Source organism: Mirounga leonina, unplaced genomic scaffold, assembly GCF_011800145.1.
Source record: "Mirounga leonina isolate KUSES-001 unplaced genomic scaffold, KU_Mleo_1.0 Mir_84, whole genome shotgun sequence".
NCBI classification, from domain to species: Eukaryota; Metazoa; Chordata; class Mammalia; order Carnivora; family Phocidae; genus Mirounga; species Mirounga leonina.
Window position 1 is genome coordinate 495,834 of NW_023270827.1, and position 25,672 is coordinate 521,505.

At 34.9% G+C, this 25,672-nt stretch overlaps 1 protein-coding gene across 6 annotated transcripts in view; it reads left to right on the plus strand.

Moving 5' to 3' along the window:
* The window catches only part of LOC118002882 (ral GTPase-activating protein subunit alpha-1), a 251,636-nt gene that overhangs the window by 164,882 nt on the left and 61,082 nt on the right, over positions 1-25,672 (plus strand). For all 6 annotated transcript variants that reach the window (XM_034993496.1, XM_034993497.1, XM_034993493.1 and 3 more), the window contains one exon: positions 16,425-16,548. In XM_034993496.1, the coding sequence (XP_034849387.1) occupies positions 16,425-16,548 (124 nt within the window). The remainder of the gene's footprint in view (positions 1-16,424; positions 16,549-25,672) is intronic.

The following is a 25,672-nucleotide window of genomic DNA, read 5'->3' on the forward strand; positions in this document are numbered from 1 at the left end:
AAATGATCAAACCAGTGTGATATAGAGAGTTACTGTAGATTCATGCTCCTTTACTTCAGCAATACCTTCTCTACTGTTTGGCAAATTTCTTATCCCTTGTTCACTTCTTACTTTGTTCCTCAGAGTAATTATTATAAACCACTTCTTTGTTCTTCAAGCCCTTCATTATAGTCAAAAGATCATCTCTACTCTAACCTCACTGAGGATTCAATTCAAATGTTTGACCTCCTATGTGAAAGACAGTCTGGTAGAACAATAGTTCCTAACCTTTCTTCCTCCACCCATTCATATTTAACACACATTAGTCACACCTCTAATTAAATCCAGTGATTCTGACAATTGGGGAATTCATTTGAAACAGACTACCATGCCAGCAGTATTCTATAGGAATGCAAAATAAACAAGATTATTCATTCCTTTCCCATATCAAACAACTCCGCCTTATAACTTCTCTTTAAAATTGCTATATTGAGCCATCTTTTCTTGCTCACCTTCAGTTTCAGAAAAACCTTTTTTTTTTTTTTCTGTCTATACTTCTACCTCCTACCTTCAATGCTTACTCTAGGATCTTCAAAAAGTTACCACATCTTTATCTTGTATTTCTACTTACCCCTTTACCATAAGCACAGTTGTTACATTTCTTTAAACAAAAGAAAACAAAACTGTCCTCAGTTACCATCCTTTCAACCTATAGTTTATCCCTTTCATGCCTTTTACTACCAAATTTTATGAGAAAATATCTTTACTCACTTCTTTGGTTTTTGTGGTTTTAGCTTTTTTCAGAATAATCTTTTAAAAATAATGTCTAGTTTCTCTAGTTATTATAGAAAATATACAATAAAAAAATAAACCATATATTTATAACACTATTCTGAACATTTGTTTATTTTCAGTCTTTTTTGATATACATATGATTTTTTTGTTTTAAAAAACTGGAATCCTAGTAATATGTATACAGTAAGTTATCTTTTAGAAAGGACTTTATCATGTTGGGAGCATTTTCCTCAGGCATTTTGATATTTTTCAAAAATAATTTTTTATGGTGCCAAGTTCTATGATTATTGGACATTGACATTGTTTTTAATATCTTGCCCTAGGATAGGTTCCTAGAAATGGAATTATTACATCAAAGCATAAGAACTAATTTCAGGCCATACATACTACAGAATTACTTTTCACTAAGTACTAATTTCTAATTAGTACCAACATTACGTAAGAACACTAATATAACTTCAGTCTGGCCAACACAAGGTATTGGTCATATTTTCTAAATCTTTCCTAGCTTGGGAGGCAGATCATGGTATCTCTTTAATTTATTGTTCTTTACTACTAGTGAAGTTAGTATCTTTCATGTATTTGTAAGAAATTTTAATCTTTTTTCAAATTCCCTCTTAGTGTCCTTTTTCTATTTAAAAGGAAATTTTTCTTAATTGCAGGAGCTCTTCTACATATGTGTGTATGTAAGGATTAACTTTTGTACTTATTGTGGGAGTTTTCCCAGTTAGTTGTTTGGCTTTCGGTTTTCAATAACTTCATATTGTTTAGCATACAGGTTTTTCATTTTTATGTAATTTTATTTCTCAGTCTGCTTTCTTTGGTTTTTTTTCAGTTCCTTATTGTGCTTAGAGAATTCTGTCTTGAAATCAATTAAATGTTCTACTGTATTTCCTTCTAGATCCATAATTACTTGGTAGGAATGGTAATTATTTTACATTTAATTCTTTATTTCTTCTGGAATACATTTTCGTTTATGGAATAAGAAATGGAACTAGCTTGAATATTGAAGAATAGTCTATTTCCATAATTTGTTGAATAATCCATAACTTTCTCATTGATTTGATGTTTCCTTTATCAAATATTAACCGGTTTATTTCAGAGCTATCTGTTCATTTCTGTTGAGTTGTCTATCAGTTTTATGCAGATGTTAGTGATTATTATAGCTTTGTAATTTAATATCTGATAGACCCAGTCTTCTTCCTCACCCTATTCATACATATTCTTCTTTTCTTTGATATTATCACCTGTCTTTTCTTCTGGATACCTGTTAGAATTACGCTCTTGTTTTCCAGGAAAAAAATCCCATTGATATTTTGGTTTTGATTTACAATAAAACTTTCATATGCAGAGAATAAGTACATTTGCTATCATCATTCTTCCCATTCATAATCATGGTGTGTTTTTCATTTATTCTGAGACCCAGACATTACTTTTAGGGTTATTTTATTGTTGTTATGCTATTCTAAATAGAATTTTTTTCCCATTATATTTTGCTATCCAAATACTTTAGTGAATTCTCTTATTTATTTTAAACATTTTATAGTTGTCTATTCAGATCTGTTTAGGTATGTAATTATCTTACAAATAATCTCTTTTCTAAAAGTTATGCCTATTTTTGCTTACATTTTATTGCATTGACTAGAACTTGCACTACAGTGTTAAATACCTGTTGTAAGAGTGGACATCCTGTTATTGGAATCTTTTTCAGCATCTATTCAAATTTTCATATAGTTTTGCTTTCTTAACTGAGGTATATTATATGTAGTATCACTAGATTGCTAATATTAAATAATTCTTGGAATAACCTACTGGGTCATTTGACTTCCTGTTGTGTTCAATTTACTAGACTTTAATTTTGAATTAGGGTATAGCCCATTTCTAAGCATATTCTATATTTATTTAATTTTTTATCTGTTCTTACTATGTTTAAAGTTAAGATTATAGCCAGCTTCATGAAACGAATATTATCTGTTGTTTGAAAATTTGGAATAACTAGTAAAATTTCTAATTCTTTCAGTTTGTTTCATCATTATTATCCTCTGGGTTTTCTTTTAGCTCTTGGGTCAACTTCAGTGTTTTTTGGTTTTTTACAAAACTCCTTTTCATTGAGGTTTTCAATGCATACTAATACAGATTAGTACATACACACATATAATAATTCCGCTATATTCCTTTTCTCATTTTAGTTTTGTGGTATTTTTTTTTTTTTGCTCTTTTTAAAAAATTACTTTATGTGTTCCCATATCATCCCTTCAAAATTTTTTCCCTCTAGCTTTATTGAGATAGCATTGACATACAACATTGTGATAGTTTATGGTTTAAACATAATGATTTATAAATATATATATTGTAAAATGATTTCTACAATAAGGTTAGTTAACACATTCATCACCTCACATAGTTATAATTTTTTGTGTGATGAGAACTTTAAAAATCCGCTCTCTTAGCAACCTTTAAATACATAATACAGTACTGTTAACTATAGTTACTATGCTGTACTTTACTTCCCCAGAACTTACTCATCTCACAGCTGGAAGTTTATACCCTTTGACCACCTTCACCCATTTTGCCCATTTCCCTATCCCCCACCCCTGAAACCAGTCTGCTCTGCTTCTGTGAGTTCATTTTTTTCAGATTCCACATATAAGTAAGAACATACAATATTTGTCTGTCTCTGTCTGACTTATTTCACTTAGCATAATGCCTTCAGGTTTCATCCAAGTTGTCACAAATGGCAGGATTTCCTCCTTTTGTTATGGCTGAATTTCATTGTATAGTTGGCCCTTGAAGAACACAGGAATTAAGAGCACCAACCTCACCCCATCCCCATGCAGTTCAATATCTGCATATAACTTTGACTTCCTAAAAACTTAACTACCAATAGCCTACTCTTGACTAGAGGCCTTACTGATAATATAAAGTCAATTAACATATATTTTATATGTGGTATATATTGTATTCTTAAAGTAAGCTATAGAAAAATGTTACTGAGAAAATCATAAGAGAAAATACATTTACAGTACTGTACTGTATTTACTGAAAAAAAATTTGTTTATAAATAGACCCATGCAGTTCAGACCCCTCTTGTTCAAGGGTCAGCTGTACATGTATACCACATTTTCTTGATCCATTCATCTGTTGATGAACACAGGTTATTTTCATACCTTGGCTATTGTAAACAATGCTGCAGTGAACATGGGGATGCAGATATCTCTTCAAGGTAGTAATTTTGGGGTTTTTTTGGATATATATCCAGAAGTGGGATTGCTGGATCATGTAGTAGTTCTGTTTTTAATTTTTTGAGGAACTTCTATACTGTTTCCCCTAAAGGCTGCATCAGTTTACATTCCCACCAACAGTTTACAACAAGGCTTGTCTTTTCTGTATATCCTCACCAACACTTGTTATCTCTTGTCTTTTTGATAATAGCCATTCTAGCAAGTGTGAGGTGATATTTCATTGTGGTTTTGATTTTCATTTCCCCAGTGATTAGTGATGCTGGGCACCTTTTCATGTATGTGCTGGTCATTTGAATAACCTTTTTGGAAAAATGGCTCTTTGGGTCCTTGCCCATTTTTTTTTTTTTTAGGTCCTCTTTTCTTTTTTCTTTTTGTCCATTTTAATTGGATTACTTGTTTTATTGCTGTTGAGTTGTATGAGTTCCTTAATATTTTGGATACTAACCCATTTTCAGATACATATATATAGTTTGCGAATATTTTCTTCCACTTCATAGGTTGCCTTTTCATTTTGTTTATCATTGTTTTGCCATGCAGAAGCTTTTTAGTTTGATATAGTCCCACTTGTTTTGGTTTTGTTGCTTGTGCTTTCATATCTGAAAAAGCATTGCCGGGACCAGTGTCGAAGAGCTTATCCTCTATTTTTCTTCTAGGAGTTTTACAATATTAAGTCTTTAATCCATTTCATGTTAATTTTTGTGAGTGGCATAAGGTAGGGGTCCAGTTTCATTCTTATGCATATGAATATCTAGTGTAGTGAAGAGACCATCGTTCCTACATTGATATTCTTGGCTCCCTTTTCTTTTCTTTTTTTTTTTTAAAGATTTTATTTATTTATTTGACAGAGAGATAGCGAGAGCAGGAACACAAGCAGGGGGAGTGGGAGAGGGAGAAGCAGGCTTCCCGCCAAGCAGGGAGCCCGATGTGGGACTCGATCCCAGGACCCTGGGATCATGACCTGAGCTGAAGGCAGACGCTTAATGACTGAGCCACCCAGGCGCCCTCTTGGCTCCTTTTTCAAATACTAGTTGACTATTCGTGCACGGGTTTATTTCTGGGTTCACAGTTTTGTTCAATTGATCTTTGTGTCTGTCCTTATTCCAGTATGGTTTTGATAACTGTAGCTTTGTAATAAAGTTTGAAATCAGTAAATGTGATGCCTCCAGCTTTGTTATTCTGTTTTAGGATTGCTTTGGCTATTTGGTGTCTTTTATGGTTCCATATGAATTTTAGTATAGCTTTTCTATTTCTGTAAAAAAAAAAAAAAAAAGATGCCATTGGAATTTTGATAGGGATTGCAGTGAATCAATGGATTACTTTAGATAGTGTGAACATTTTAATATTAATCCATGAACCACAGGCTATCTTTCTCTTCATTTGTGTGTTCTTCAATATCTTTCATCAATGTCTCATAGTTTTCATTGTGAAGATCTTTCATCTTGGCTAAATTTATTCCTGAGCAATTTTTTGGGATGCTATTATAAATGAGATTGTTTTCTTTATTTCTTTTTCAAATAAAGAAATATGTTAGTGTATAGAAAAATGACTGATTTTGTGTATTGATTTTATATCCTGCAACTTTACTGAATTTCTTTACTAGTTCTAGCAGTTTTTTGGTGGAATCTTTTGTATTTTCTTTGTTTAAGATTATGTCATGTGCAAAAAGAGATAATCATACTACTTTCTCCCCAGTTCAGATGCTTTCTATTTCTTTTTATTGCTTGATTGCTCTGGCTATGACTTCCAATACTGTGTTGAATAGGAGTGATGAGGTTGGGCACTCTGATTTTGTTCCTGATCTTAGAAAAAAGAAGTCTTTCAGCTTTTCACCACAGAGAATGTTAGTTGTGGGCTTATCAGATATGGCCTTAATTATTTTGAGGTACATTCCTTCTATACCCAGTTTGTTGAGACTGTTTATCAAGAATGAGTATTGAATTTTGTCAAATTGTTTTGCTGCATCTGTTGAGATGATTGTATGATTTTTATCTTTTATTCCGTTGAGGTGATGTATAACATCTATTGGTTTGCATATGTTGAACCATCTTTGCATCCAGAGGATGAATCTCACTTTATCATGTTGTATGATTCTTTTTTTTTTTTTTTTAAAGATTTTATTTATTTATTCATAAGAGACAGAGACAGAGAGAGAGAGAGAAAGAGGCAGGCTCCCCGCTGAGCAGGGAGTCCGATGCGGGACTCGATCCCAGGACCCTGGGATCATGACCTGAGCCGAAGGCAGACGCTTAACGACTGAGCCACCCAGGCGCCCATGTTGTATGATTCTTTAATGTGCTATTGAATTCTATTTGCTAGTATTTTGTTGAAAATTTTTACATCTATATTCATCAGAGATGTTGGCCTCTAATTTTCTTTTCTTGTAGTATTCTTACCTAGCTTTGGTATCAAGGTAATGCTCTCCTGGTAAAATGAGTTTGGAAGTATTCCCACCTTTTCACTTTTCTGGAAGAGTTTGAGAAGAGTTGGTATTAATTCTTTTAAGTGTTGGGTAGAATTCACAGTGAAGCCATCTGGTACCGGGCCTTTCTTTGTTGGGAAGTTTTTGATTACTGCTTCCATCTGCTTACATGTTATTGGTCTGTTTAGATTTTCTGGTTTTCATAATTAAGTCTTGGTAGGTTGTACATTTCTAGGAATTTATGCATTTCTTTTAGATTGTCCACTTGTTTGGTAAATAGTTGTTCATCATAGTCTCTTATGATCATTTGCATTTCTGTGGTATCAGTTGTAACATCTCCTTTTCATTTATAGTAATATTTATTTGGGTCCTTTTTTGTTGTGGTTAGTCTAGCAAAAGGTTTATTAATCTTGTTTATGTTTTCAAAGAACCAGCTGTTGGTTTTGTTCATCTTTTCTATTTTCCTATTCTTTATTTCATTTATTTATGCTCTAATTTTTATTATTTCCTTTCTTCTGTTAACTTTGGGCTTAGTTTATTCTTCTTTTTCTAGTTCCTTTAGGTATAATGTTAGGTTGTTTATTTGAGATAGTTCTTTCTTTCTTGATGTATGTATTTATCACTATAAGCTCCCCTCTTGGAACTGCTTTTGCTACATTCCATAAGTTATGGTTTATTGTATTTCCTTTTCTTTTTGTCTCAAGATATTTTTAATTTCCCTGTTGATTCCTTCTTTGATGCATTGGTTGTTCAGGTGTGTGTCATTTAGTTTCCCTGTATTTGTGAATTTTCCAGCTTTCCTCCTGTTTATTGATTTCTAGTTTAATTCCTTTGTAGTTGGAAAAGATACGTGATACTAATTTCTGTCTTCTTGAATTTGTTGAGACTTGTGTGTTTTAGCACATGATCTATCGTAGAAAATGTTCCATGTGCACTTGAGAAGAATGTGTATTTGCTGCTATTGGACAGAATGTTCCGTATATGTCTGTTAAGTCCATTTGGTGTATAGTATTGTTCAAATTCACTTTCTTATTTGATTTCCTATCTGGATGATCTGTCCATTATTGAGAGTGGGGTATTAATGTCCCCAACTGTTATTGTATTGCTGTGTATTTCCCTTTTCTTTTAGTACTTGGTTTATATATTTAGGTGTGCCAATGTTGGGTGCATAAATATTTATAATTGTTATATCTTCTTGATGGATTGACCCCTTTTCTTTATGATAGTAACTTTTTTTTTTTTTTTACCATTTTTAACTCACAGTCTATTTTGTCTGATAGAAATATAGCTACCTTTGCTTTCTCTTGTTTATCATTTGCTTAAAATATTATTTCCTGTCCCTTCAGTTCTCATTCTCTGTTCACCCTTAAAGCTAAAATGAGTCTCCTGTAAGCAGCATATCATTTGGATCTCATTTTTTTTGTCCATTCAGCCATTCTGTGTCTTTTGATTGAAGAATTTAATCTATTTACATTTAAAGTAATTGTTGAGAGGTAAAAACTTACTAATGCCATGTCTTCATTTGTGATTTAAAGACTTTTTGTAGTAGTATGTTTGAGTCCTTTGTCATAGTCTTTTGTTTATCTGCTACAAGTTTTTTCCTTTGTGGTTACCACAAGGCTTATATAAAATATGTTATATTTATAACATCTTATTTTAAGCTGATTACAACTTGATAGATAGCATATAGAAACTTTATATTTTTACTTCTTCCTCACATTTTAGGTTATTGGTGTTACTACAATAACAAATTGTTATGTTTATGGTTATTTTAAAAACATTTTCTAACTTTTAAACTAAAGTTATAATTAATTATGCATCACCATTACAGTGGGCTTTTTTTCTTGATGCAAATAATCTACTTAATCTTTTCAAAGAAACAGTTTTTAGTTTATTATATTCTGTTTTCTAACTCATTAATTTTTATCTATTATTTATTTATAAGCTTTATATTGTTCTTTTTCTTCTAGAATTGAATGTTTTTGTCTTACTTTTATTTTTTAACAATGAAATGGTCTTAGACTATAAAATTTTTCAGAGTACAACTCCTGTCCATTTTTTTAGTCTCAGCTTAAACATCATGTTTTCTGAAATCCTTTCCCTAAACTACCTCTCTTTACCTTCCTCCCCAGTCTATGTTTGGATCTTCCATGTGCTCTCACAGAGCCCTGTAACACTTCCCTGTCATAACATTTATCACAGTGTATTATTATTATTACTGTTATTATTCTTAGATATTCTTATTACTTCTTTCCAAAACAATTATAATAACCCTCTAAATAATCTTGAGTTCTTATATCCTAACTCTTCCCCATGATAATTTATCTTTGGTACTAAATGGTCAAGTCCTTGAGGGCAAGAATCAACTCTTTTGCTCTCTTGCTCAACATGTATTCCAGACCTCACTGCTCTACTGAAACTATCCTTCTGAAGGTTAGTATCTTGACCATTAAGTCTAGAGTTTTCTCGGGCTCCTGGGTGGCTCAGTTGGTTAGGCGACTGCCTTCGGCTCAGGTCATGATCCTGGAGTCCCAGGATCGAGTCCCGCGTCGGGCTCCCTGCTTGGCGGGGAGTCTGCCTCTCTCTCTGACCCTCCTCCCTCTCATGCTCTCTATCTCATTCTCTCTCAAATAAATAAATAAAATCTTAAAAAAAAAAAAAGTCTAGAGTTTTCTCAATCTTCAACATTTTATCTAATTAACTAAATTTAGTTAATTTAATAAGCATTTTAAAAGATTACAGCAGTTTTAGATTTACAAAATAATTGATTGCAAAGTACAGAGAGTTCCCACATACCCTTTTCCCCTACACATAATTTTTCTATCTCTTGTATCAGTGTGATAACATCTGTTAAAATTGATGAAACAATATTGATATATTAACTGAAGTCCATAGTTTACATTAGAGTTCATTCTCTGTGTTGTACATTGTATGCATTTTGACAAATGTGTAGTTAACAGGTATCCACCATTACAGTATCCTATAGAATAGTTTCACTGCCCTAAAAACCCCTTGAGTATTATATCCCCTAATTTAATACTGTAGTCTGTTCTCTAAAATGTTCTTCTCCCCGGCTTCTGTAGCACTACAATTACCTCATTCAACTCCTAATTCTCTAATTATTCCAAGTTTGTCTTCACTGGCTCATCTTTTACCTCATAACCCCCTAATATACTTATTCCCCTCATTGGGATATCTCTCCTATCTTCTTAACCCCATTCTTTCCTTGTACTTGTCTCTCAATTCTCTTGTCATGATTTTGCAGCTGCCTATTACAAATTTTTACCTGCTTCCTCCCAGGTCACCATTTTGTTCCCAAATCAGATCCTCCTCATAATTTTCTTGATTATGTTTAGAAATATCATTTCAGTCACCCAAACTTGACCATTTCCTTTCTCTTGCCCTTAGATTTTCATAACTATTGCGCCAGTTCTTATTATCCCTTCTTCTATGCTTTTCTTGCCCCCAACCCCTTGATTCATGTCTTTACTACTTTAAAGAGACTATTACAAAGAGCAAGAGATAAAGTCTATCAGCACCATTTTTCCAACAGTATTTGCTCACTTTGCGTCTCTGTCACATTTTGTTAATTCTTGCAATATTTTAAACTTTTTCATTATATTTGTTATGGTGATCTATTATCAGTGGTTATGATTTGCTGAAAGCTCAAATGATGGTTAGCATTTTTTAGCAAAAGTGATTTTTAAAATTAAAGTATGTATTTTTTTAGGCATAATGCTATTGCACACCTAATATAGTATAGTATAGTATAAACGTAACTTTTATATACACCTTATTGCTGTATTCACTTTATTGTAGCCTACAACTAAACCTGCAATATCTCTGAGGTAGGCTTGTACTTTTCTGATGGACTAGAGAGGAAAAATGAAAAGTGATGTTGTTTATACTCTTATCTTCCTAGACCATTTATAGATCCTTTATTTTCTTTGACTAGATTAACTGATTCCTATTCCTCTTGGTTGAACAACCACCAGATTTTATTTCAAATCTCAAAATTTGTATTATTACTTCTATCGCATTGTATATGCAGGGATTCAGAAGTGCTTACAACTTAGCAGACTTCACTTTGAATTTTCCAATAGTATGCTCACAGTATTTTGCCAGTTCTGTACATATTCTTACATGGTTGCATGTAAGTTGCAAGTTCATTAATTTTATGGGTGTTTTTTTCTGGTTTCTTTCCCTAGTTGTTCATTATTGTACATATTAAGCTAATGACAATATACCAAACATTTTAGCAGCAGTAGTTAGGTAAGTAGAAAAATAAGAGGGAATGGTGAGAGATTAAAATTTGACATGAAAGGCATCTGAGCTCTGCTTTTACAAATTGTAGGAAGGTCATAGATAATATAAAGGTGATTTCTCTTTTACTTTTGCATTGTAAAGATTTATGTTCTATTTTTTCCTGCATGGCACATATTTTTCTCCCTGCTTTTAGATTTATATAGTATTAGGTGAACATTTCTATTTATTTTATAAATTGTGATTTATGAGTTAATTGATAGACCTTTACCTGAAAAAAATTGAAATATTGCAAGAATTACCAAAATGTGACACAGAAACACCAAGTAAGAACACTGGAGAAGTTCCCTTTCTGCCCCAGGATCAGGATTTACACATAGTGGATTGTGCTTCCAAGTTAAATTCTTAACAGTTTTCTTGAGATGTACTTCTTTTTTTTTTTTTTGAGATGTACTTCTTATACCATACAGTTTACTCATTTTTAAAGTATACATGTTCTTAGTATATTCACAGGGTTGTGCAACTGTCACAACAACCTGATTTTAGAATATTTTAGTTCCTTCAAAAGGAATTCCATACCCATTGCCAGTAACTCCCCATTACCGCCAACCACCCCCTTCTCCCACTCCCCAGCTGTAGACAGCGCTAATCTACTTTCTATTTCTATAGATGTGCCTATACTGGACATTTCATATAAAAGGCATCAAACAATATATGGTCTTTTGTGGCAGGCTTCTTAGCATAGTGTTTTCAAAGTTCATCCGTATTGCAGTGTGTTCTCAGCACTTCATTTCTTTTTATTGCTGAATAATATTCCATTGTATGGATATACTACATTTTGTTTATCCATTCATCAGTTGATGGACATTTGGGTTGGTTTCATTTTTTGGATATTATGGATAATGCTGCTATGAACATTCATGTACATTTTTTGCCATGGACACTAGTTTTATAAACTTTTTTATAACTTTATAGTTTTAAACCTTATATTAAGATCTAACGTCCTTTTTGTTTGTTGTTTTTGGTGTGAGGTAGGAAGTTGCAAGGTAAGAATCCTCCTTCATTCTTTTGCTTGTACATACCCAGTTGCCCCAGCACCATTTGTTGAAAAGACTCTTCTTTTCCCATTGAATTGTCATGGTATCCTTGTCAGAAAAGCAACTGATGACAAATATAAGGGTTTATTTCTAAATCAAAGATTCTGTTCCATATACATCTGTTTGTCACTTCTATGACACTACCACAGTGCATTGATTGCTGCTGCTTTGTGGCAAGTTTTAAAATTGGGAATTATGAATCCAACTTTGTCTTCTTTTTCAAGATAGTTATGGATATTCTGGATCTTTCGTATCTTCCTGTGAATTTTAGGATGAGCTTGTGCGTTTCTATAAAAACAGGAGCTGGGATTTTGGTAGGGATTACATTAAGTTTGTAAATCAGTTCGGGGATATTATCTTAACAATATTAAGTCTTTCAGTCCATGAATGGGATTTTTTTTTAAGATCTTTAATTTCTTTTGACAGTGTTTTGTAATTTTCAGAGTATAAGTTTTATACTTAACTTTTTGTTAAGTACTTTTGTACTTACGTACCCAAGTAATTTATTATTTTTGATGGTATAGTATTATAAAAGGAATTTTCTTAGTTTTGTTTTAATTGTTCATTGTTGGTATATAGAAATACAATTGATTTTTATATGTGGTTATTGTATCTTGAACCCTGCTGAACTCATTTAATAGCTCTAAAAACTTTGCAGTCGGGGCGCCTGGGTAGCTCAGTCGTTGGGCGTCTGCCTTCGGCTCAGGTCATGATCCCAGGGTCCTGGGATCGAGCCCCACATCGGGCTCCCTGCTCAGCGGGAAGCCTGCTTCTCCCTCTCCCACTCCCCCTGCTTGTGTTCCCTCTCTTGCTGTGTCTCTCTCTGTCAGATAAATAAATAAATAAAATCTTTAAAAAAAAAAAAGAAAACAACTTTGCAGTGGATTCTTTAGGGTTTTCTATATACAAAATCATCTCATCTGCAAGTGGAGGTAGTTTTACTTCTTCCTTTTCAATCACATTACTAATTCAGTCTCTTTGTAAGTGATCTGTTCAGGTGTTCTCTTTCTTCTTGAGTTGAATTTAGTAATTTGTGTGTCTCTAGGTATTTTTTCATTTAATCTATTTTATCTAATTTGTTGGTATATAGTTGTTCAGAGTTTTCCCTTACAATTCTTTTTATTTCTGTATCATATGTAGTGATGTCTCTTCCTTAGATTCTGATTTTAGTAATTTGAGTCTTCTCTTTTTTTCCTCGTTCAGTCTAACTATAAAGTTATCAATTTTGTTTATCATCTCAAAAAACCAAGTTTTGGTTTCATTGATTTTTCTGTTGTTTTTCTGTTCTATTTTATTTTATTTCCACTCTAGTCTTTATTATAATTTCCTTTTTCTTGCTTTGATTTTAGTTGCTCTTTTTCTAGTTTCTTAAAGTGGAAGGTTTAGTTATTGATGCAAGATCTTTTCATCTTTTTTAATATAGGCATTTACATCTATAAATTTATGAGTGAGCACTGCTTTGCCTGTATGCCATCAATTTTAGTATGTTATGTTTTCATTTTCATCATCTCTAGGTATTTTCTTATTTCCCTTGACATTGATTCTCTCAGTTATTTAGGAGTACATTGTTTCATTTCTACATACATGTGAAATTCCTGAAGTTTTTATCTTTTACTGATTTCTAATTTCATTCCATTGTGATTAGAAAATACACTTTGCATAATTTCAATCCTTTCAAATTTATTGAGGCTTGTTTTCTGACCTACCATATGGTCCACCCTATCGGATGTTCCTATATCTTTGAGAAGAATGTGTGCTCTACTACTGTTTTGTGGGGTGTTGTATAAATGTATTTTAGATCTAGTTGGTTTACAGTATTATTGAAGTCTTCCGTTTCCTTGTTGATACTCTTAATTGTTTTGTCCACTATTAAAAGTGGGGTATCGAAGTCTTCAATTGTGATTGTAGAAATGTCTATTTCTGCCTCCAGTTTTGTTTTTGCTTCATGTATTTTGAAGTTCTCTGTTGAGTGCATGTGTGTTTTTAATTTTCATATCTTCCTAGTAGGCTGACCTTTTAACATTATGAAATTTAGTAGGCTGACCTTTTAACATTATGAAATGTCTCTTTATCACTAATATTTTTCATTTTAAAGTCTGATATTAATATAGCCACTCCAGGTTTCTTGGTTACTACTTGCATGGTGTCTTTTTCTGTTTACTTTACTTTCAACATTATTTGTGTCTTTGGATCAAAAGTGCAGTGTTTGATCATTTGTTTATTTTCTAGTGATTTGGCTGAACTAATCCTGCAAAGTCTGTTTCCCCACCATGTGCAGCCTCAGCTCTCCCTGCTCAAAAATTTTAAAATGTTTATCTTTTAGTAGGGCTACCCATGGGTTCCCCCCTGGGTTGACATAATCTACTACTAATCAAAGTTTGTATTTTGGCCCCCTTAGCCAGTTAGATTTTTATTGTTTACTGTGGATGTATGTGTGGCTTGGAGGCTGCTATCATATTCAGAATGTTTATGTTTTTTTGTCCCATGTTCACCTAGAGACTAGTAGCTTGGAGGTTTGCTCTCTGGTTGCTCCAAATAGAGTACAGCTTTGGATATGCACAGTCGTCTAGACTGCCAGGATTGACTGGATGTTATTTTAAAGTTGTGGCTACCTAAGAGTTGACCCTGAGCTCAAGTAGAGTATTTGTGAGGCTTCCCCTTGTGTTGATAGGTCTGTGTGGCTTGGGGCATTATTTCATGTCTGTCCTGCATCTTACTCTGATTGCTCCTGTGTGGGTGCAAGGTAGTACATGTGCACAGGTTTCTTCACCTGTAGACTTGACTGTGTTCCCAAGAGAACCCTTCTTGGCTATCTCTTCCTGCTTCTCTCTGTTAAAACTTCTGGTTGCTCTGCTGTTTTACTTGTGTCTGGAAGTGTTAGCTTCTCTTAATGGCTTTCCACCACACTCTCTTGTTTTTGACAAACCCATAGGCATGGAGTTCTCCAAGCTTTGTTTCAAAATCAAATCATTCCCCTCAGGCAGAGCTGCAGCTGAGTTCTTTGTCCTTATGACCTGTGTTTCACCCTGAGCAGAACACAAGTAGTGGCAGAACTCTGCCACTATACCTGAGGTGGGGTCAAGAACCAACTTTTCCTGGAGTAACACTCTCACTCTACAAGTGAACAGTTAGGGAAGGATTGGCAGTTCTTCATCTTCTTAGCTTTCACCTACTGGTGTGAAACCTTTAGCCTACTGGTAAGCTAGAGTGGGGAAGATTGGGAAAACTCAGCCTTTTGCACCTAGAGCTTCCATCGTAAGAGAAGGAGCTGGAAGAGTTAAGGGAGACATGGTTCTCAGTCACAGCTGCCTGGAATAGATTTTGTGCAGCATGGATCTGGGGAAGATGAGAAACACAGCCAGAAGCCTATTTTTCCCAGGATGAAACCATATTCCCAGTCTGGGAACTGGAGGGGAGAAGGGAACCCTTATATTGGCCTGAGTAGAATGCCCAGGATAAAGCTATAATGTGGAAGTAAAGGGGTGGGGTAAGGGATGCCAAAGACTCATTCTGTTCTTACTAGATTTGGTAGATTTTCTTGAATGAATGTTTGTCCATTTGCTGTATGCCCTTAGGACAATATGCAGAGAATTTAAATGATTTTTTTAAAAATCATTTTCACCACTTAAATTGTTATTTTGCTTGAGAAAGGGTCCGCTGAAGTTCCCCCCCCAATTATATTTTATTACTTAGGTTAGATTATCCTAACAATACATTGAATATACCAAAAGTTGCCTAAGTGTTCACCCCATAAAGTGAAATATTGCCATTAGTGAAAGCAGCTAAAATATCTGTGTTCCTGATTTTAAGTTGCTGATGTTGAAACCCACAGTCATGACCTGACAACTTCCTCAAGATATGTAGGAAAATCTGGTTGTCTGACTAACTTTTTAAAATAATTTCAGTTCTCTGGCTATGGTTTGTTTGCTTGCTTTCTAATTTCTACAAACTATAGTAGTGAAAACATTACCTCTGGTCATAAAGTTCATTAGCCCATGCTTTGTTAAATCACACTAGACCAAATGTAGTGTGCCTCACTTAACTTGGAAAGCCAAATGTCATACAAGAAATTTGTTTTTATGAACATTTTAATTTGAAGGAGATCTAAAAAAATGTCTAAGAGCTTGTCACTTATTCGACACAGTTCTATAATATTTGTGTATAAATTTCTTTTTTCTTATTCTGCACTTTGAAGAAATGGATCATTTCTCAGTCATCTCTGTATTCCTACTTATATTTCTAAAACACGTCCATTTAACTCTGGTATTTAGCCACATTGTACAACAGGTAACTCCTCAGATGCTTCATGCATTCACACATGTCTTTCCTGATACTCTTTCTCCTCTTCATTTGTCAGGTCTCACTTGCCTTCACCCAACTCAGTGTAACTTTCTCCTTTAAGTGTCTCTCTGTTTCTCCAGTCAGAAGTAATCACACCTCTCTTTTGTTCTACTGGCAAGTTTATAACTTTTCTAATTTTTTACTTATAATTACATATCTTCTTAGTAGATTACAAGATTTAATTCATTTTCATCTTTTTATTGCCACATACTGTGTACATTGAACTTAATTAATGGGTGAATGAATAAATTAATGATTAAATGAATAGTGTAATCTTTTGTTTTACAGTCGAGAGACCCACAAGATCGCAGTATTTTATGTTGCTGAAGGACAAGAAGACAAACATTCCATTCTCACCAATACAGGAGGAAGTCAAGCATATGAAGATTTTGTAGCTGGTCTTGGTTGGGAGGTATTGTTCTTAAATAATACCAAATATCATTGTATTTTTATTTGGAAGCAATGGTTTTCTATTTCTTTCTAGCTTATTTTAGAAGAATTACTTTAGGAGACTCAACAACTTAACGCCAGGTTTGTTATTGTTTCTACTTTATATCCTATCTGCGAAGACAGAAGCAGTTTGGACTTTGAAAGGAAAATTGTTGACTTTTTTTTATGAGTGAGTATTTTGTTAGTACTAAACTCCTAGGTTTAGGAGATCTGGATTTTCCTCACAGCTGTGACCAGTAGACAAGTGGTCTTCAAACTAAGATATGAATATCTTCACTATACCAAGGTCTTTAGGGGGCACATTGGCTTGGTTAGTTTTGAGGAAATTAATTTCCAGATCCCCTGGATTTTACCAAAATCTGTGCCTGAGAACTCTTCTGCAGTCTCTTGCCTCACCTTTTGTATTCTTCAACTCTGTAAAAGAAAGGCATACCACACACTCACCCAAATCCTACATTGTCCCAGAAGGTTTGTCACCCAAAACAAGTTCATTCAAGAACATACAATCTTACAATTGTAACTCAGGGCGCCTGGGTGGCTCAGATGGTTAAGCATCTGCCTTCAGCTCAGGTCATGATCCCAGGGTCTGAGATCGAGTCCCGCATTGGGATCCCTGCTCAGCTTCTCCCTCTGCCCACCCCCCTCTCTCTGTCTCTTATGAATAAATAAATAAAATCTTAAAAAAAAAGAATTGTAACTCAGAAGGGAGGTATTTATTATAGACATTTGTGTTAATACGTTCAGTTAAATCGACATATGAAGTGTCATTTTCTAACAAAGTGAATTTGATGGTGGCTGATTGACTTGTCATTAAGTTAATAGCAGGCATTTTATATGTATTGTATCAGGCAAAACTGTAGCTCTACAATTTGATGAAAATATATTTAAAGCACATATACATGTAACATACAGTACACTGGAAATTATATCTTTTGCAGCAGTTTAAACTTGTGATGAAAATTTTCATATAGTTGTTAATTCAATACATGGTTTTTTAAAATTCTTGTAGAGAGTGCATGAGCAAAATTGTTAAAGACCACTGCGCTAGACTTTATAAGCCCCTCCTAGAGGGCAGGCACTTTTATCTCACTTTTATCTCATTTCATTTTAAAAGACATCCAAGTGCCTTGTACAGTATTAAGTACATAAGCCTTTAGCATTCAGTATATATTTTTAATGGCTTATCTTACATGCTATTTCCCTTTAAGTGAGTTACTTGGGGTCTTTGTTTCTATTTGTGTATTTGTCAAATATATACAAAATATACAAATATATTTGTCCAATATATTTGTCAAATATATTTGTAATATACTTTTTTACGCAACAGATATGTGAAGTTCAGTTGAGATTAGGTATGTGAAAGTGCTTTGGAAACTATAAAGAAAAATTATAAACAGATATTCGTTTAAAAAAAAAAACAGAACAGTATTAGTAAAAGCAAGAGACATTTGAAAAAGAATAAAGTAGGAGTACTCACACTTAGTATTTCAAAACTTAGTACAAAACAATAATCAAACAGTATGGCACTTGCACCAAGGATAGACATATTGATCAATGGAATAGAATTGAGATTCTAGAAATAAACCCATACATCTATGGTCAGCTGATTTTTGACAAGTGCCAAGACCATCCAGTGGAGAAAGAATGGTCTTTTCAATAAATGGTGCCAGAACAACTGGATAGCCACATGCAAAAGAATGAAGTTGGACTCTTACCTCACCCTATATATATACAAAAATTAACTCAAAATAGATTTAAAAAACCTAATTGTAAGAGCTAAAAGTATAAAACTCCTTAAAGACAATATGAGGTAAATTTTCTTTTTTTTTTTTTCTAAAGATTTTATTTATTTATTTGAGACAGAGAGAATGAGAGAGACAGAGAGCACATGAGAGGGGGGAGGGTCAGAGGGAAAAGCAGGCTCCCTGCCGAGCAGGGAGCCCGATGCGGGACTCGATCCCGGGACTCCAGGATCATGACCTGAGCCGAAGGCAGTCGCTTAACCAACTGAGCCACCCAGGCGCCCGAGGTAAATTTTCATGACCTTGGATTTTGCTAAGGTTTTTTTTCCCTCACCTTTATGGAGCTCTAATTAATAAATAAAAGGGATTTTTACATATGACACTAAAAACATGAGCAGCAAAGGAAAAATTAAATAAATTGGATTTCAGGGCACCTGGATTGGATGGCTCTGTTGATTAAGCATCCAACTCTTGGTTTCAGCTCAGGTAATGATCTCACAGGCTTGAGATAAAGCCTCATGATGGGCTCCCTGCCCAGTTGTGGAATCTGCTTCAGATTCTTTCTCCCTGTCCCTTCCCTTCTTACCCTTCCCACTCACACTCTCTCCCTCAAATAAATAAAATCTTTAAAATAAGTAAATTGAACTTCATCAAACTTTAAGCTCTGGTGCTTCAAAGGACACTAAATGAAGTGAAAAGACAACCTACAAAATTGGAAAAAATAATTGCAAATCATACATGTGATAAGGGACTTGAATCTAAAATATACAAAGAACTCATACAAATCAATAATTAGAAAACAATTGAATTAAAAAATTAGGACCTGAATGAACATTTCTCTTAATAAGATATGCAAATAACCAATAAGCTCATGAAAAGATGCTTGACATCATTATCAGAGAAATGCAAATCAAAACCACAGAGAGATACTACTTCATACCCATTAGGCTGGCTAGAATCAAAAAGTCAGATAATAACAGCTGTAGGCTAGGATTTGATACAATCTGAACCCTCTTACATTGCTTGTAGGAATGTGAAATGGTGTAACTGCTATGGAAAACGATCTGGCAGCTCATGAAATAGTAAAACACTGAATTACCATATGATCAGAAATTCCATTCTTAGGTAGATAGATACCCAAGAGAAATGAAATTGTATATCCAGACAAAAACTTGTACATGGATGTTTATAGGAGCATTATTCATAATAGCCAAAAGGTGGAAGCAACACAAATGTCCATCAATGGATGAATGGATAAAATGTGATATATTCACATAATGGAATATTATTTGGCCATGAAAAGGAATGGAGTATTTACATGTTCCAGTGTGGATGTACCTTGAAAACATTGTTAGATGAAAGAAACCAGTCACAAAGACATGTGTTATGATCCATTTATATGAAATACCACTGTACACACACACACACACACACACACAGGAAGTAGGTTAGTGGTTGCTTAGGACTAGTTGGAGGGATGAGGGATGATCAAGGTGATAACTAAAGGGTACAGGGTTTCTTTTTGATGAAAATGTTCTAAAATTGACGAGACATACTCTCCTTATTCTTCACACTAAGGATAACAAAACCCTGGACGTTATATATAAAACAAACATAGAAAGACTCCGAAAGGTGAAAAGGAAGACAGACCAACTCAGGACCAAGGAATGACATGATGATGGGTTCTCAAGGGTTTCTCTTTATCTCCTGTATCTCCAGATTGGATCCAAAATAGCAACCTAGAAACATCAACAAGCACTAAAACCAAAAGAACCCCAACAGAAGCCCACTCTTTCTAGCCAAAGGACCAGGAAAGGAATAACCTAGAAAGACAGAAAACATTTAGACAATAACTGCTCTACTCTAACCAAACACCAAAGAAAATACTATGACTCCCATCCCCACCCCTGACAACAAAGGTCAGTTAGGAGGCCTAGCCTACCTCCTTCATGAGACTGTAATGAGGCATCCCCAACACCACACAAGAGTAGTATCAGATAGTGTTAGAGAAGGCCAACCAAAAAGCCAAAATTTTCATCTCTGTCAGCTGGTCAAGTCCCCCATCCACACCCCACACCACAATGTCAGTGGAGACTACATGAGAAACCTGGAATTTTCTCCCCACCCAGCATAATGAGGTGCCCCTACCTCTTCTGCTGGGGTAGATCAGAGGAGGCCTAGTAGAGAAGTAGGCCTTTTACCATCATCCAGCAGTAATGAGACTAACCCTGCCAGTAATGACTAACCTTTCCTCAGTGGACATCACATACGAAACCAGAACTCCTACCTCCACGTAACAGTAATGAAGATCTCCCCTCTGCAGTTGTCAGCTGAGGTTAAGTGGGGAATCTATACTTCACCCTCCACCTGGCTATAGTGAGGCAGTAACCACATTGCTTCTTTGACAGAGCTGTGTCACAAAACAGCCAGCTGAAACAGAAGTATTAAATAAGATTCATAGTCTTATAACATAATATGAAAATGTCCAAGCTTTGATCAAAAATCATACCAAGACCCAGCAAGGTCCCCAAATGAATGAGAAGAAGAAAATACATAATAACACCAAATGACAAAGATTTTGAGGTAACCATAATAGAAATGTTTTGACTAGCAATTAGGAGCACAGTTGAAATAAATAATGAAAAATAGAAAGTCTGAAAATTTAATTACTGAAGTAAAAAGCTCAGTAGATATGCCAGCAACAGAGTCAGGTAGAGATGGGGGTACAGAAGAATGAATAAACTGGAAGACAGAACAGTAAAAAATGTGAATAGCAGAGGGAAAAAAGACTTAAGGACAGTGAACAGCATCAGAGACCTATGGGGCTATGACAAAAGATTTAACATTCCTGTTATGTGAGTCCCAGAAGGAGAGAAGAAATAGGTTGGGTCTGAAAATTACTTGAAGAAATAATGTTGAAAATTTCCCAAATTGGCAAGAGAAATAAAGTTAATAAATCTACAAATTAAAGAAGCTGGGTGAAACCAAACAGGATAAATTGAAAGAAATCCATGTAAGACACATAATAATTAAACTTTTGAAAAATAAGAAGTCTCAAAAAAATCTTAAAGGCATCTGGAGAAAAATTGTTCTTTATCTATGGGGGGAAAGCAATTAGAATGATAGGGAATTTTTTTTTAATGATTTTATGTATTTGACACACAGAGAAAGCACAAGTAGAGCAGCAGGCAGAGAGAGAGGGAGAAGCAGGCTCTCCACTGAGCAGGGAGCCGGACGTGGGGCTCAATCCCAGGACCTGGGGATCATGACCTGAACCGAAGGCAGCCGCTTAACCAACGGAGCCACCCAGGCACCCCTGAATGATAGGGAATTTCTTACCAGAAACTATAGTAGCCAGGGATGCCTGGGTGGCTCAGTCGGTTAAGCGTCCAACTCTTGGTGTCGGCTCAGGTCTTCAGCTCAGGTCTTCAGCTCAGGGTTGTGAGTTCAAGCCCCACATTGGGTTCCAACCTGAGCATCGAGCCTACTAAAAAACAAAAACAAACAAGAAACAAACTATAGCAGCCAGAGAAAGTGGCAATATTTCTCAAGTGCTGAAAGAAAAATTAATGTAAACGAGAATCATATTAGCTAGTGAAGGAATGAAACAACATTCTCAGATGAAGGAAAACTTAGAGAACTTGTTGCCAGCGGATTTACCCTAAAAGAACAACTGAAAGTTGTATTAACAGAAAGGAAGCGATAGAACCTTGGAACACTAGAAAGAAAGAGCGTGACAAGAAAAAATAATGGGTAAATACATTAGGCATTACTTCTCCTCTTGAGTTTTCTTAATTATGTTTGATGGTTGATGCAAAATTTATTTCTGATGTGTTTCTAAATGTAATGCCATGAAAATATTCATGGCAATTATATTACAAACAATTGAAGGTAAAGGGGCAAACTGAGGCAGAGTTTGTATAATTCAAACTGTGACAACATTAGTAGACTGTGATAAGTTATGTACATATAGTCTTATACCAAGAGCAACCACTAAAAAAATGTATACAAAAAAATATACTCAAAAAACGATAGGTAAATAAAAATGGAATTCTAGAAAATGTTTAAGTAATCCACAGGAGGCAGGTAAAATAAAGAAATGAAAAACAGAAAATAAACAGGAAACAAAGAATAAAATGGCAGGCTTAAGCCCTAATGTATCAGTCATTACATTAAATATAAATGGTCTAAAAATACCAACTAAAAATTGTCAGAGTGCATTAAAAGGTATGACCCTTCCTATATGCTATATAAAATATATTCACTTCAAATATTACAATATAGGCTGGTAGAGAATAAAAGGATGGATGGGGCACCTAGGTAGCCCAGTTGGTTAAGCATCTAACTCTTGATTTCAGCTTGGGTCATGATTTCAGGGTTGTGCGATCGAGCCCCACATCAGGCTTCATGCTCAGTGGGGAGTTTGCTTGAGATTCTCTCTTTCGCCTTCCCTCTGCCCCTCCCTTCCACATTCTCTCTCCTTCCCTCTCTTTTCTCTCTCTAAAATAAACAAATCTTAGGAAAAAAAAAAGTAAAAGGATGGAAGAGTTCTGTCATGCAGACATTAATCAAAGGAAAGCCAGAGTGGTTACATTAGTATTAGCTAAGGGAGACTTCAGAGCAAAGAGAATTACCAGAGACAGGGATATTATAATGATAAAATGGCCAGTCCAAGACAACATAGTGTGTGCTCAACCAACAGCAGAACTGAAAAATATATGAAGCAAAGCTGATAGAACTGAAAAAGGAAATAGACAAATCCATAGTTACGGATGGAGACTTCACCTCTTTCACAACAACTAAAAGAAGAGCCAGGCAGAAAATCAGCAAGTATATAGAAGAACTCAACAATACCATCAACCAACAGGATCTAACTGACATTTATAGAACACTGTACCCAACATCATGGGAATACATATTCTTTTCAAGTGTCCATGGAACATATACCAAGATAGACCTATTAGGCCATAAAAAAAAACACTGCAACAAACTAAAAACATTGAAACCATCCAGTATGTTCTCTAACTACAGTGGGATAAAGTGTGAAATCGTTAACAGAAAGATAACAGGAAAATCTCCAAATTCTTGCCAGGGTTACACACTGTATAATTCTATTTATTCAACATTTTTTTTAACATCTTTAAATTTAAATTAATTAACATATAATGTATTATTGGTTTCAGAGGTACAGGCCTGTGATTCATCTGTCTTATATAATACCTAGTGCCCATTAAATTACATGCCCTCCTTAATGTCTGTCACCCAGTTACCCCATCCCTCCACCCCCCTCCCCTCCAGCAACCCACAGTTTGTTTCCTATGATTAAGAATCTCTTATGGTTTGTTTTCCTCTCTGGTTTTGTCTTGTTTTATTTTTTCCACTCTTCCCCTATGATCCTCTGCCTTGTTTCTTAAATTCCACATATTAGATCATATGATAATTGTCTTTCTCTTATTGAATTATTTCACTTAGCATAATACCCTCTAGTTCCATCCACATCATTGCAAATGGAAAGATTTCATTTTTTTGATAGCTGCATAATATTCCATTTCATATATATACCACATCTTTATCCATTCATCTGTCAATGGACATCTGGGCTCTTTCCATAGTTTGGCTTTTGTGGACATTGATGCTATAAACATTAGGGTGCAGGTGCCCCTTCGGATCACTGCATTTGTATCTGTGGGGTAAATACCCAGTAGAACAATTGCTAGGTCCTAGGGTAGCTCTATTTTCAACTTTTTGAGGAACCTCCATACTGTTTTCCAGAGTGGCTGCACCAGCTTGCATTCCCACCAACAGTGTAGGAGGGTTACCCTTTCTCCACATTCTTGCCAACATCTGTCATTTCCTGACCTGTTAATTTTAGCCATTCTGACTGGTGTAAGGTGGTATCTCATTGTGGTTTTGATTAGTATTTCCCTGATGCCAAGTGATGTTGAGCATTTTTTCATATGTCTGTTGGCCATTTGGATGTCTTCTTTGGAGAAATGTCTGCTCATGTCTTCTGCCCATTTCTTGATTGGAGTATTTGTTTTTTAGGTTTTGAGTTTGATAAGTTCTTTCTAGATTTTGGATACTAGCCCTTTATCTGATATGTCATTTGCAAATATCTTCTCCCATTCTGTCAGTTGTCTTTTGGTTTTGTTGACTGTTGCCTTTGCTGTGGAAAAGCTTTTTATCTTGATAAAGTCCCAATAGTTAAATTTGCCTTTGTTTTCCTTGCCTTTGGAGACATGTCTAGCAAGAAGTTGCTGTGGCCAGGGTCGAAGAAGTTGCTGCCTGTGTTCTCCTTTAGGATTTTGATGGATTCCTAACTCACATTTAGGTCTTTCAACCATTTTGAGTCTATTTTTGTGTATGGTGTAAGGAAATGGTCCAGTTTCATCCTTCTGCATGTGGCTGTCCCAATTTTCCCAACACCATTTGTTGAAGAGACTGTCTTTTTTCCATTGAACATTCTTTCTTGCTTTGTTGAAGATTAGTTGACCATAGAGTTGAGGGTCCATTTCTGGGTTCTTTGTTCTGTTCCATTGATCTATGTGTCTGTTTTTGTGCCAGCACCATACTGTCTTGATGATGACAACTTTGTAATAGAGCTTGAAGTCCGGAATTGTGATGCCGCCAGCTTTGCTTTTCTTTTTCAACATTCCTTTGGCTATTTGGGGTCTTTTCTGGTTCCATACAAATTTTAGGATTATTTGTTCCAGCTCTGAAAAAAGTTGATGGTATTTTGATAGGGATGGCATTGAATGTGTAGATTGCTCTAGGTGGTATAGACATTTTAACAATATTTGTTCTTCCAATCCATGAACATGGAACGTTTTTCCATGTCTTTGTGTCTTCCTCAATTTCTTTCATGAGAATTCTATAGTTTTCTGAGTACAGATCCTTTGCCTCTTTTGTTAGGTTTATTCCTTAGGTATCTTATGGTTTTGGGTGCAATTGTAAATGATATCGACTCCTTAATTTCTCTTTCTTCTGTCTCATTGTTAATGTGTAGAAATGCAACTGAGTTCTGTGCATTGAGTTTATATCCTGCCACTTTGCTGAACTCCTGTATGAGGTCTGGCAATTTTGGGGTGGAGTCTTTTGGGTTTTCCACATAGGTTATCATGTCATCTGCGAAGAGTGAGACTTTAACTTCTTCTTTGCTGATTCGGATGCCTTTTATTTTTGTTGTCTGATTGCTGAGGCTAGGACTTACAGTACTATGTACAGCAGTGGTGATAGTGGACATCCCTGCCATGTTTCTGACCTTAGGGGAAAAGCTCTTAGTTTTTCCCCACTGAAAATGATACTCACTGTGAGCTTTTCATATATGGCTTTTATGATATTGAG